Here is a 13838-nt window from a genome sequence, read left to right as displayed (position 1 = left end):
TGGGGCAGGGAGGGGAAGGTGCAGGATGAGGGGGGGAAGGTGGCGGGTGCAACTTTTTGGGTTCGGAACGACTTTCCTTGAAGTGAATCCAAATCAAGCAGTTCTAAGTGGCCAGACACGGTAGAGAGTGATAATCCTCCGTGTCGTAGGGTTCACTTCAGAGATCTCCCTTCTCCTCCCGTGTGTGGTGGTGCTGTGCTCCCTACACAAAGACGATCCGTGTGAAGGAGCTGGGCACAGAGACACTTGGATACATCAACGTTAAAATCCTGCTACAAAGCGCTTTGTAAAGGTCCTTTCTGTTTCAACTGGAGATGTTTTAAGAGTGGCTAGCAGCAGCAATCTGGGCAGTAGAAATAAACATCTTTTTGAGCTCTCGGGAATTTGTACATAATACGCCTTCAGTCCTCCAGATACTGCATCAAAGTGCCTCCGATTTTTGTCTGTTAGCTAATTCCCTGTGCAGCTGAAACGCTGGGTAACCTGATGATGCTCCTTGGCACCTCTGCTTCCAACTGTTGCATTTGGCCTGTGCGACTTAATGGTATAAAATAACCGAGTGTTTCCTGAGCTCTGGGGAGGCTGTGGCGGGGGAAGCAGAGACAAAAACATCTGCGGTGCTCAGAACAGCAGAGGACTCTCTTTAGCGGGCACGTGTAATGAAAGGGTGGTCGCTATCGTAGGGTCACATCAGGGAGAAGACTGCACCACTGCTGACTTGAAAACGCATCAATAATTTTATGTAAAATACTGCAAGCTGGTGATGTCTTTTTTCCTCTCTCTCACCAGACTCAGATATTGATGGCATTGTCCACTCTCTTGGGAGCATGAACGTACTGGTGGAGATGTTCAATGACAGCGACTACGTTTCAGCTGCCCCTCACAGTGCAGGTTTAAATGTGTTCGACCTTGAATCCAGACAGGTGAGACAGACAGACAGACAGACCTGTTCGGTCATATCCCAGAGCAGCTGGCCAGGGGCTGGTTTTGTTGCTGTGTCCTGAAAGGCACGCTCAGGGTGAGCCTGATGAGGTTGATGCTGATCGTCCACTTGAGGTGATAGGGTTGAAATTTCATCTCTGCTGTTTGTGTGAACGTTTGGGGACCAGCCTGTGTATTGAGGCTCTGGGTTGTTATCAATAAGGAGATCAAATTTTTAAATGTCTAAAGTATTGAATTATATAATCAAATAATGTCATATAATATTGCTTATGCAAGAGGCCTGCAAAGAGGACTTGTATTAACAGAATGGAAATATGCTCAAAATAAATTCATTCTTTCATAATGATAATTATGGTAGGTTAATAAAACTTCCATTCCTCTTCTTTCCTCACAAACACACAAAAAGCCAAGAGAAATATTTTACTTCACAAGAGACCTGGCATATGAACTTAGTTCTTACTTGCCCTGGCTGAATTACACAATTTGACAGAAGTATAATTCCATGGTGCTCTCATGTGTAAAGAAAAATGAGTATCTTGGACTGGAAGTATTCATTTCACAATGGTCACTGAAGGAGTGTCAGGATGACTTGAATATCGGGGTTGTATTTAATTTCCAACAAAGGAAATGCTTTGCAGTATGCCAGCTCTATCTCTTGTTCCCTTTTTTATTTGTTGCAACCGCTAATAGTGGCGTGACAGTGCAGTCCTTAGCTAACGTAAATTTTTCTGTTTTTAAAATACATTAGCAAGAACTTATGAGTGCAGCTCCTTGTGTATTGTTTTTCAGGCTGTAATTGGCAGGAGCATCACTTGTCACAGTGTAACAGTTGCATAAAACATTTTGAGGATTTATTCCAAATAATTTGTTCTCTATGAGCATGACTGTATTATTGAATTAGGTTTTGTGTTCTAACCACTCTGAGCAGCACAGAGCTTCCTGCAAAGCATCCTCTGTCGTGCAGAGATTTTTTTACCATTGTTCAGGTTTAATTAAGCCCACAGGAGAGCCCTTTCAGGGCGTTACCCTTCAGGCAGACTAATTAATGTAACAAATACTTTTCTTTCCAGAACTATGTTTTCACAATCGTATTCAACAGTACCATGGTGCATTCCGTGCCAGTTTTGATGAATATTGTCAGCAACCTACTGCTGCGCACTCTGAACGTAAGCGAGAGCATTCAGATCTGGAGCAACCCCTTCATCCAGGTGAGCAGGGCTGGGGAGAGCTCATGGCAGACAGCAGAGCTGGTGCTAGGGTGGGCTCAAGAACTCATGCTTTTGCACTTGCAGTTATGTTCCAATCATAAATGCATTTTTTTCCCGCATATGTTCTGGTATTGAAGAAATCTGATGTGTATTTCAGGATCTTCCAGACACTGTTTTCAAACTAGAGATCTATTTCGAAGCTGTGCTACTGGGAATCATTGTCACGGGCATGCCACCCTATTTTGCCATGGAGAATGCAGAAAACCATAAGGTAAACTTCTGGGTGTGGATTCATAGACACAGGAGATCTTGAAAACCTTGGGATTTTTTGGAAAGATCTTCAGAGGTGTTTTAAGTAGTATCCTTTGCCTTGCGAGGCACAGGGCAGCCAGAGCAAAGCAGGTGTGACTCCGGCGTTGGTGGCATTGGGTAGAGCAGGTTTCAGAAAAGCCCTTTTGCTTTCCGTGGAAATGTTACGTACTTTGGCAGGTAGGATCAGCAACAAGTGGGCAACATGCTCCGATACCATGTCTGTGTAAAAGTGGTGAGTTGTAGCAAGAAATGGGAGCCCACCCGTGTACCACTGCAGATGACCATCGTGGGCATTTTCTTTTCCCATTGCAGATCAAAGCATACACACAGCTGAAGATAGCGGGGCTTTATCCGTCTGCTTACTGGGTGGGCCAGGCTGTCGTTGACCTCCCGCTGTTCTTCTCCATCCTCGTCCTGATGATAGGCAGCCTCTTTGCCTTCCACTACGGCATCTATTTCTATGTCGGCAAGTTCATGGCTGTGGTGAGTGTGGTGGGGACCTGAGGGCACACAGGGGTGTGAGGGTTTGGTTCTGTTATTTTCCACAAGCATTTGTTTTTCTTAGATGGTTCAGCAGAGTTCTCCAAAACAATATATACAGAAAATGCCTGATCAGGGTTCCCTGTGCAAAGTCACCAGCCTGAATGCACCAAAGGCAAAACTGCTTCTTCCCCTGGAAAAAAAAAATATATATATATATGTGTATTTAGGATTTAACTGAGAACCAGAATAAAAAGAGCTTTAAATTACCAGAACCTTCCAAGGAAATGCACTGTCATTCTTTGCTCAATTTGCTCTGCACTGTTGCTGCCATTTGATAATTGCGCCGCTTGCATCGGCACTCTGCTAATGACAAGGTTGCGGTGACTTTGAACACAGACCAGCTCCGCAATGAATTGCAGCATATGAATAAATTGAGGAGGCTACAAGTCGTCGTATCTTTTATAGTCGGAGCTGGCTTTTCTGAGATCTCGGCTGTAATTGAGAAGAATCGGATTTTCCCAGTTTCTTTCCCAGAATTGGTAGCTGTGTGCTAATCAGGTTTGGGGTGTGACCATTGTGCTGCCCGGCTGATCTGTTAGTGGCGCATCCATCCCTTGTTCTAATTGTTGCAAAAATGCTAAGGTTGATGGTGGAATTCCTAATATATTTGATAAAATATTCAGGTAGATATTTATGGGAGCCTGTATTTTTTTGTGTTTTTTTTCTTTTAAATAAAAGCAAGAGGAAATACAGTAATCATGGAGCTTCATTTAAGGGGGTTCCTATCCATGCATTTATTTTTGTATTTAATGACATATGCTGTATCCAGAGTCATGTACCACCCTAGGATAATCACAGCTGATACACACACAAAAAAAAAAAAATTTCAAGCCTGGGTTCATGCTGTATGCTTCCTGAGAATCCTTTCTTGTCTTTGCAGCTTTTTTGCCTGATTGGCTACGTCCCGTCAGTTGTGCTGTTCACTTACGTGGTCTCCTTCACATTTAAAAAAGTCCAAAATACAAAAGAATTTTGGTCATTTATATTCTCAGTGGTGAGTAACTTTCCCTCAGCTTTGGTTAACTGGGAGGACTGGTTCTCTCCAAAGCCACGCTGGCCTTTCCAGCCTGGTCATTTCACTGTGTCCTTAATGCACAGGAAATCAAACATTTACCAATGTTTCTTTATTACTGACATATACTAAATGCCAGAAGCTTTAGAAATGTGCCTCAAATTAAGTAACTTACACTTTTAGAGTCAGAATTGAATGAAAATGTGTTTTTTTTTCCTTTCTTTTGTATAGGCAGCTTTGCTGTGTACGGTTGTCACCGAAGTGGCCTTTTTTCTGGATTTTTACACAGTGACCACCACCCTGCATTATGTCTTCTCTATCTTCATTCCCATCTATTCCCTTATTGGCTGTCTGATCTGTTTTATAAAGGTAAGGGCACAAAGGAGATGCTCTCCAGAGTGCTTGCAAATGGCTGGAATTGGGTGGGCACCTTTAAAGATGTGACTGGGACCTGGGTAGTGCCGTCAGTAGCCAGTTAATGCATGAAGAAGGGCAGCTGCTGGCGAAAAGTCACCTTTTTCCTGCAAGCAGAGTGTTGCAGGTGTAACACGAGGAAAGAAACAAGTCTGCCATTAAATATCGAAAGGAAAACCATGTGTTGCTCGGCCTGTGGGGCTGGGCTAGTTTGGCACATTGATCGGGATCTGCACAGAGCTCACAGGATAAAGTGCAATGCAGAATATGCAGTCTCTGGTAGGGAATTATTTCCTTAAACAGTTTTTTTTTTTTTTTTTGCATTGTTAGGTCTCATGGACAGACAAACAGAAGAATGGAGAATACCACGACCCATGGGACAGGCTCCTGGTGGCAGTTATAGCTGTAAGCATCATTATTTGCCATAGAAAACTGCTAACTCCTGCTGGGACACCCCTTCTTTTTGGGCATCTGCATTAGTAAAAAATTGATCTCATGCTCAGCATCTGTGGGGTCTGCTGCTTTGCAGGCTGTTGCAGCAGAACAGTATCAGTAAAACTTGTTGTGCATACCAACTCAATATCTCCTGCTTCACTAGTGTAATTAACAGTGCTGTTATTAATCCTGATTATTATGGGAGTCCATACCGATGGAGGACGAACTCCAGAGCAGGGGACAGTCTGTCTCTCTCCTAGAAGCCAAGCAATTGCCATTAAATCAAAGCAGACTTTTCTCTTCACTGCCAGCACTTTGTGGCTAAAGCAGGGACTTAAGGATATATTTCATCTTCTCAGAGCCATCAGCATTTCTGTGGTGGTGAAGAACTGGTGCTTCTCGTCACTCGTCACACCGGTGGGGCTGCCTATAGGGTCACCTGTAGGATCTCCATCCCCGGAGGGCTAGCAGTGCTCTGACAAACAATTTCTGTTTGTTTTTAGCCCTATTTGCAGTGTGTCGTGTGGCTCTTCCTGCTGCGATGTTTTGAGGTGAAGAATGGAGGGAGAACAATTCGAGAGGATCCATTTTTCAGGTGTGTTTCTCTGTTAAGCAGAATTTTTAAAAGGAGTAAGTCCAAGGAAGCAGTTCTTAAAAATCATGCAGGTGGTTGAACTGGAATATGTAGCATACAGTTATGGGGGATACTGCAGAAAATAAAATAGCTGTGTTATATATCTCCTCCCAAGTGTCTAAAGAATTTGTTCTCTTAATTTCGGTTACCTGAAATTCAATAAGTGCAGAAATACAGCTTTAGCTTACTTTTAAGTTATCTTTGTTCAGAATAAAAAATTTTGAGGACAATCTGTATAAAACTAAGGTTAATATGGGGATTTCGATGTCTCTTCTGATAATGCATGACTGGGAGCACAGCTGTGAGTGCCCACCAGCGGGAGGGCGAGCAGCACCGCAGGGGCAGCAGCGACTTGCCCCCAGCGAAGCAGAGCTGCTGCTTGCTATGCAGCTGTGAACTTCCCTTCCCACCGCATGATCAGAGATGTATGCTCTAACAAAGAGCTCAGCGTTAAAATGGCATAATTGCAAGCATTGACAGCTCCTTCAACTCTTTTGGGGCTTCTCGGATGCGCAGCATAAACACATTACTCCGAGGTTTGGCAAGCGCAAAAGCTTTCTGTATCAACTCGGAGAGCAAATCTGGATTGATTTCTCAGGAAGCTTTGCTCCACCGGAATGCCGAGCGCAGGCCTCGTGCTGTTTTCTTCCCCTTAGAAAATGCTTCACAAAAGTCAAAACGTGGAAGCTGCCGGATGCCCCGCGCGACGAGAACGAGGATGAAGATGTGAAGGCGGAGAGGCTGCGGGTGAAGGAAGCGCTGAGCAACCCCAACGCTGAGGAGGTAACGCTGCAGTCCCAAACCCCGAATTCAGGGGCTGCTGGAGCTGCTGGGGGCTGCTCCCACCACGGGTCCTGGGGACATGGTTCCCGTGCAGAGCGTGCCAGAGCGTCGCTGCTCCTACCTCTCTCCTTTCGTAGATGCCAGCGATCGTGGTCAGCAGCCTGCACAAGGAGTACGACGAGAGGAAGGAGTTCCGTCTGGGGAGGAGAATAAAGAAAGTGGCAACGAAACACGTCTCTCTCTGCGTGAGGAAAGGTTCGAGTTGGATCGTTTGCTGCTGAGCTGCTTCGGTTACAAAAATGACTCTTGGTTTTGTGAATTAATTTGTCTGACCTCACAGGCAGTGTTTTGTGTGTTGTCCTGCCCTTAGGAGAAATACTGGGATTATTAGGACCCAACGGAGCTGGGAAGAGCACGTTAATTAACATGCTTGTTGGAGAGGTTGAGCCGACCAGCGGGCAGGTATATCCTTCCTACAAACCAAATAGAAAGTGAATCCATGTTTAACATTTGTCATTACTGCTGCCCTTCCTGACTGTCTTTTGCTAGCTCTTTAACAAAACCAGTTCTAAAACTGACAATATTATCAACTGAAGCTGTTACACTTCTCCTGCAGGTTCTGATGGGAGATTGTTCTTCGGGAGTGAACAGCGACGATGACTCGGTTAAATTTGTGGGGTACTGTCCTCAAACTAATCCACTGTGGCCAGATATTACACTGCAGGAACATTTTGAAATTTATGGTGCTATCAAAGGAATGAGTCAGACTGATGTTAAGGAAGTTGTAAAACGGTAAGTAGTTTATTATAGAAACATTTGAGGTTTTAACTGCTTTTTTTTTTCTCACTTTTTTCTAACGGTATTTTTTTCATTCAAGTTTATGATCAGATCATTTTAGCAAATTCGTCAAGTTTTAGTTTGTAGCTTAGGAGATAAAGATTCAACCACACAAAATTCAATTGTTTTTTGTATTTTATTATTTTTTAAAAACTGCGAAATGCCAGTGACAACCTTGGCAGGGGTTGCGAGGATGGGGAGGCCAGGGCTTGGAGCCATGTCTGGGTTGTCATCGCAGGCTCCACTGGGGGACACGGGGCCTGTGATGGACAGCAGTGCCCAGCTCTGATGCTGCCAATTGCTTTGCTTTTTCTGTACAAATATTTGTAATTGAGTTCTTTAAATGGGACTGGTTGCTTCTGGTATGATGAGAGGAAAGCTGAACCATCGCACTCTGCATTACCTGGGCTTTTCACCTGCAGTTCTCTTTCCACAGCATCTCAAGTGCCCTGGATTTAAAAGACCACCTGCAGAAGACAACAAAGAAGCTGGGAGTCGGGCTGAAACGCAAGGTATGGACGAGCTCCTAAAGCTGCCGTGGCGGCTGCTTGCGGGAGGCATCGTGTCGTTACCCAGCTCCTTTGCTCTTCTTTCAGCTCTGCTTCGCCCTGAGCATGCTGGGCAGCCCGCGGGTGACGCTGCTGGACGAGCCCTCCACCGGCATGGACCCCAAAGCCAAGCAGCACATGTGGTGAGTGCCGTGCTGGCAGGGGGCTCCTCTCTGCTCGGGAATTGGTCCTGTCTGGGGAGCAGCCCCATCGCTGCTGGAGCTACCAGCTGGGGGCAGGATGCACGCCCACTGCGTCCTCTCCTGGACAGGGTGAAGAACGTGGAAGCTGGGAGAAAGAAATCTTCAAAGTAAAGGAATGCAAGGAGTATGAGATTTGAGTCATCTTTCTAAAACGAAAAAAATGTTCAATTGTTGCTGCGAGGAGAGTATTGATCCACAAAATAAAAGGGGTTTGAGCATCGCGGTGCTCTTTTCCCGCTAACCCAAGGTTACTGTTCCGTGCCAAACCCAAGGGAGCTCGGTGGGGCACCTTGCTCTGCTGTTAGTCCACAAACGAGCCCCGGGCTGCTGGGAGTCACTGCACACCTAACGGGAGAGAAGAAACGTAACGTGCAATGCATGGTCACTTGGTGTCGGGACAGTCTGCCTGTGCAGCTCTCCGCAAAATACTGACATTCAGCTGTCTTTAACCTACACAGTTGTAAAACCTCAGTTAACAAAAGGAAACGAAGACTGAATTTGGTTTTCTTTCACAGAAGCGTTATTTATTGATTCCCCTCCCGGTATCTTCCTAACATTTTATGCCCAGTTGTTTTTTTTTTTTTTGCTGTTGCTTCAGTAGTGTTCTGGCTGGGGATTCATTTTTTCCTGTTTTGCAGGCGGGCAATTCGAGCAGCCTTTAAAAACAAGGAGCGAGCGGCTATCCTGACCACGCACTACATGGAGGAGGCGGATGCTGTGTGCGACCGCGTGGCCATCCTGGTGGCCGGGCAGCTCAGGTACTGCTGGCGGGGGGCGGTGGGGCACCTGCTGGCCACGGAGCGTTGCTCTAAAAATGCAGGCAACAATTGTCTCAACCTGGAGCAAAATTAAGTGTATGGAAAGGGGCTGTTAGATGTTAGTCTGCTTTTTGAGTGTGGAGTAAAGCGCGTACCGCCCTTTCTCTCTCTGCAATTGGCAGGTGTATAGGCACTGTTCAACACCTGAAGAGTAAATTTGGCAGAGGATACTTCTTGGAAATGAAATTAAAGGAAACACCTGATGTACAGCAGCTGGAGTATCTGCAGAGGCAGATCCTGCACATCTTCCCAAACGCAAATCGTCAGGAAAGGTAATGTTTAACAAATAAACAGAAAACATTGAGATTAATACAAGTCTCTGATTTCTCAGCAGCTCATTGGTAATGAGTAAGGAATGCCATAATGCTAACATTGACAAAAAAAATTCCCATACAGCTTAAAAAAAAAAAAAAAAGTTTTGCAAGTCAGCAAACCCGAAGTGCTCGTGCCACCGACCAGGGCCAAGTATCTGAATCATGTGTGCAAAAGTGGCACAGCAGAAACAAAAACAGATTTCTGCATAACTGTTGCGTGCTGGCTTCCTTCTCTGTCATCCTGGAAACGGGGTAAATTCTGAGGCTCTGAATCCCTGCCCTTAGCTGGAAACACTTGGTTGAACTGTGGGGACCTTGGGTTTGAGGGTGGGTTGGTTGGCTTTCCCCCAGCAGCTTTGAATTCCTGGTGACTGCTGGTGAGGATGTCGGAAAGAGCACTGCAGGCATTGCATAAGGCACATCCCTCCCATGGGGGAGATTTGGAGGAGAGTTTGTTTTTCACAAGCCCGTGTGCAGGGTAAAGCAGGTCCCTCTTCTGGAGTGCTGGGTGCAGCGTGACCTCTGTCAGAGCTGGTGTGAAGGGCAAAACTTCATCGTTTAAGCCCTGGCAGGAGTTTTTGTGTGTCACTTTGTAGGTAGAATATAAATGCTTGACTCTCAGCTGAAGGGCATAAAAAGCACCGAGCAGTCCCAGGTGACTTTCAGCTGAAGCATTCCGACCAGGGTGCTCCCAGACTGGTTATAACCCCTCTGCTCTCCTGGAGCTGGATCGTCCCTCTTTTCTTGTGTGTGGACAACTGGTCAAAATGCCTGGAGTAGTCTTTAGTAAATGATTTAATTTTGTTCACTTGGATGTTTGTATTTTTGCTTTTTACCTGAAGCTAATTTTTTTTTGCTTTGATTGTTTCAGTTTTGCTTCTATCTTGGCGTATAAAATTCCTAGAGAAGACGTACAGTCGCTTTCACATTGTTTTTCCAAGCTGGAAGAAGGTAACTAAGCACTTGCCACCCATCATGTTCGGAAATCTTTCTGTCTCCACAGCTGATGCATTTCCCTTCATTCCACGTGCAGAGGCACTTTTGCATTTGTGTTTAAAATCCACTTAATTTCCTTTCTTCTATTGCTGTTGCCAACCCTGTTTCTTATGAAGTCAACAGTAAGCACACGTACCAGCTAAAATGCTTTAAATCCAGTTGTCTCAGATAGTGAAGTATTCTTAAATATGCTTTCTCTTGAATTCTTTTAACAGTAAAACACACGTTTAACATCGAGGAGTACAGCTTTTCTCAGGCAACACTGGAACAGGTATGTTGAAGCAAATGTCATTCCATGGAAGTAAATCGTGCCAGGCTGGGGCATTAAAGTTTTCAGGATGGTGTTTCTACAGCAGTCTGGGGCAGATTCGCTTCGTGTCTGCTGCCCCTGAGCCGTGCATCCCTGCGGGCATCCCTGTGCCCACAGCTGGAGCTCGGTGCCCAGCTCCAAGGGCCCGAGGCCGCTCCGCTGGTGACTTCTCTGGTGTTGGGAAAGTGGGACTGCACTTCCCCAGAACGTGAATTGGGACTTTCAGTTCCCCTTATTCCCGTTTTTCCCCTTTCATTTTAAAATAAGTCAGGCCAGCTGTGCTGGCTAGAACAAAGAAAAAAATAATTGTGGCATTAGTGGAACTATCACTGTGATTTCTTAGAAAGATAGGCATTGCTATTTTTTTTTATGAAAAGGGGATAAAACTGAAGGTTATTATTGCTTAATCTGGATTAGTTACTGCTGATGACAAATGCTTTCAGCTCGTATTTGGTTCAGCTTCCTTCCCATTGTTTTGAGGTGGGAGGGTAGGAGCAAAGAGGAAAAAATCCAAAACACTAAAAACTTCCGACTCGGATCTGCAGCAATATGTTCTGTATTTGTAAGGCTTTTACCATAAATTATGTTGTGACTGAGCGAGTTCCTCCAGGGAACCTGGCACATTCATCTCCTTTATGTCCCTTCAAGGTCTTTGTGGAGCTTGCTAGGGAACAGGAGGAGGAGGACAGCAGCTTCGGCACCCTGAACAGCACACTGTGGTGGGAGAGGACGCAGGAGGACAGGGTCATTTTCTGAGCCCCTCGCCATCCCGACGGCTCGCCGAGCTGCTGGTGCTTTGTGCAAGTGATGATCCCCTGCACCATGTCGTGCTGGGGGGGCCGAGCTGCCAGGGGTGAGCGTGGAAAGCGTCAGCACTGGGGCAGGGAAGGAGAACGGCATTTGGGAACGCTGAGCATCCTGGCCTGAGCGATGCCGCTGCAGTAGTGGTGGAAGCAGTGAGGATCCCCACCGTTATTTTGCCAGTTGTGACATTCCTCCTCTGCTGCTTGGTTCCTGGTTCGCATGGAGTGAGCAGACGCTGCCAGGACACTTGGGCATCTCCTGGAGTTGGTGCCTGCCCCAGCGATACCGCTGCTCGCCGTGCTCTGCCAGTGCCGAGGTTGGGCTGCCCTTGCTGCAAGCCGGGCATCTGGGCAACGCCAGCCCCCCTGGAGCATCCTTCCCCTGCAGGCATCGCTGTCTGCCCAGCGAGGCTCCGTGCATGTCCCCACAAGGTCCTGTTCCTGTGGCTAATCCATCCCTGCTCACGCTTAGTTGATGCACCTGCTTTGGAGAGGGGGGAAAAATTGCTCCGGTGTAACCGTATTCACTGCAGGCAGGGTCCTGAAGTACCCCGCGGGCTTAGCTTGGTGTCCAGCCAGCCTGGAACTGCTCACTTACAGCTACGACCCAGCACTTGCCAGCACTCGTGGTCCTTTCTGCTGCAGGCTGGCAGGTGTGGCTAGCTCGTGCTGCCAGGCGTGGTGGCACTGCTGTGTGTAATGCATGCACTGTAGGGTTAAACAAGGTACACAGAAGTGGATGCTTCCCTCCCCCCTCCCCCCAGCTCGGTGAAAGTACAAAGACATAGCTGTGTAGTTATGGGATTTGCAGAAATGTGTTTCTAGTCTGTGTCAGAAACAGTCCAGTTCTGTTGTGGGGTGCGACGGCATGTATCCTGCCGGCTGGGCTGGAGACAGTCCCTTTTAGCTGTTTCCATTCTTGGCGGTGAATCCATAAGCACACGCAACACGATTTCCTAATCCTTCCTTGTAGTGATCGCAGTAAGTAATGCCATAGTGTGCTCAGCATAGTGTGCTTTGTCCCAGCGTGGCAGTTTTTCATACGCCTTCATAAACCCAAAAGAATAAGATCACATTCACAACCTCACACGTAGGAATAGTGCCTTTACTTTGCATAGAAGCACTACGAAGAGAAGAATACATAGTTCTTTATCCCAAGATCCAACAGATGTATGTTTAAAATATATTATTTTCTACACAAAGCTATCATCACTTTTTTAGTTTTATACGTGAAATTAAAGATTGTTAACTGTTCATTGTGTTCTGCAATGAGCAAATTTAGTGATGCATTTTTATCAAAACATTGGCTTCATAAGTCATATCAATTGTGCGTCTTCACGTTAAAGTTAGAAAATACCTTTGCTTTTCTTGAGGAAATTCAGAAACCGAGGGTTAATGACGACTTCTGTGGCCCAACCATTTGTACATAGTCTGTGTAATACTGTTTTTTCATCACGTTGAGAGCCCGAACCTGTTTTCCTTTGTCATCATGGAAACGTTTCTCACTCCAGCACGGGGAGATGTACAACTCTCGCTTCCTCCTCCGTACCCTCGGGCTGCAGCTGTGGGTACAGATTGTGCTTTGCGGTGAAGCTGTGAGCCCAAGAGCTGTGGTAGCACCAGGACCGTGACCTGAGTTCATCCCTTCTGCACATGCAGCCCCATTGCTGCCCTTTTGTAATTTTAGTCCCTTTCACTTAATAGGCCGTAAGGTAATTCTGTACAATGATATTTCTGTCTGGGTAACATCATCCTATTTCACATAGCTTATTGTCTTAACATTTCAAACAGGCCCTACGAAAACTTTGTTGGCACCTGGTGTTCCTCAGCTTGGTTCTCCTGTTCTTCAGCCTGGTGTAACCCAGGTGATGTGGCGCTGTAGTCGTGCAGCTACCCCTACAGAGGATCTGGCACGTTGAGTTAACTGTGTACGTGGGTGGGATCTTTTTGGTGTTGTGGCTTTGGGTTTCAATGTGGCATAAGGTGCCACCCCAAGACATCTCCGGAATTATAGTATGCTATAGAAAAAGTCTTCCAAAGTGTCGGATGATGTCTGTAACTGCCAGAACAGGGAAAAAATATGCAAAATTAAACTAGAATACCCCAAGAAGTCTAGGGTTTTATTCCTGCAGATTAAGTCCTTTTGTTCAGCTGTTGTCAGCGACGTACCAAATCCTGGCCATACTACCAGAGCCCCAGTTCGTGCTGTAGGAGGTACAGCGCCTGGAAGAGGATGCAGCGTGGGGTTTGGGCTTGCTGCGGGTATTGGGGCAAACCAGTTTTCTTCGTGCTGCCTTTCCCAGGCATAATGATCCTTAGCTGCTTTGGAGGGATGTTGTGATGAATAATTAGCCAGTGTATCCAGAACTTTGAAGATGCCTTTACTTTGTGGTCTTATTAATAACGATGTATTTTTATACGAGTGAATTTAATGTGTCTGATTTTGTTCATGTTACCAAGAAAACCTGTATTTAAAAACACCTGTGCAGTGAGTGAACCCTAACGTAGCTGACATCCAGTGTTCTGGTAGCAGGAAACAGCAGGTTGTGGGTCTAAACACGTTTGTAACACTCCTGATGTCACAGTCAGGCACTTTGAATCATTTGCAGTTTATTTAATACTTTTTTTTTTTTCCTATTTCACCATTCTGCTGTATTTGTAAAGTTGAGGTTTTCCATTTTCCAGCAGAAAGTACTACCAAAATAAAGATGGATTGGATTGTTAAA

General features: G+C 45.9%; 1 protein-coding gene across 1 annotated transcript in view; it reads left to right on the top strand.

Moving 5' to 3' along the window:
* Nucleotides 1-13838, top strand: part of ABCA5 (ATP binding cassette subfamily A member 5) — a 32323-nt gene extending 18485 nt beyond the window's left edge. The window contains exons 22-40 of the mRNA XM_083805217.1: nt 790-923; nt 2013-2150; nt 2308-2421; nt 2775-2945; nt 3886-3999; nt 4249-4386; nt 4762-4836; nt 5370-5461; nt 6157-6283; nt 6421-6538; nt 6654-6745; nt 6900-7075; nt 7557-7632; nt 7717-7811; nt 8510-8629; nt 8812-8961; nt 9875-9954; nt 10215-10270; nt 10958-13838. Of these exons, the coding sequence (XP_083661343.1) occupies nt 790-923; nt 2013-2150; nt 2308-2421; nt 2775-2945; nt 3886-3999; nt 4249-4386; nt 4762-4836; nt 5370-5461; nt 6157-6283; nt 6421-6538; nt 6654-6745; nt 6900-7075; nt 7557-7632; nt 7717-7811; nt 8510-8629; nt 8812-8961; nt 9875-9954; nt 10215-10270; nt 10958-11065 (2174 nt within the window). The 3' untranslated portion in view covers nt 11066-13838. The remainder of the gene's footprint in view (nt 1-789; nt 924-2012; nt 2151-2307; nt 2422-2774; nt 2946-3885; nt 4000-4248; nt 4387-4761; nt 4837-5369; nt 5462-6156; nt 6284-6420; nt 6539-6653; nt 6746-6899; nt 7076-7556; nt 7633-7716; nt 7812-8509; nt 8630-8811; nt 8962-9874; nt 9955-10214; nt 10271-10957) is intronic.

Source organism: Anser anser (genome assembly GCF_964211835.1).
Source record: "Anser anser genome assembly, chromosome: 19".
Taxonomy (NCBI): Eukaryota; Metazoa; Chordata; class Aves; order Anseriformes; family Anatidae; genus Anser; species Anser anser.
This window is presented reverse-complemented; position numbering and strand designations above follow the sequence as displayed.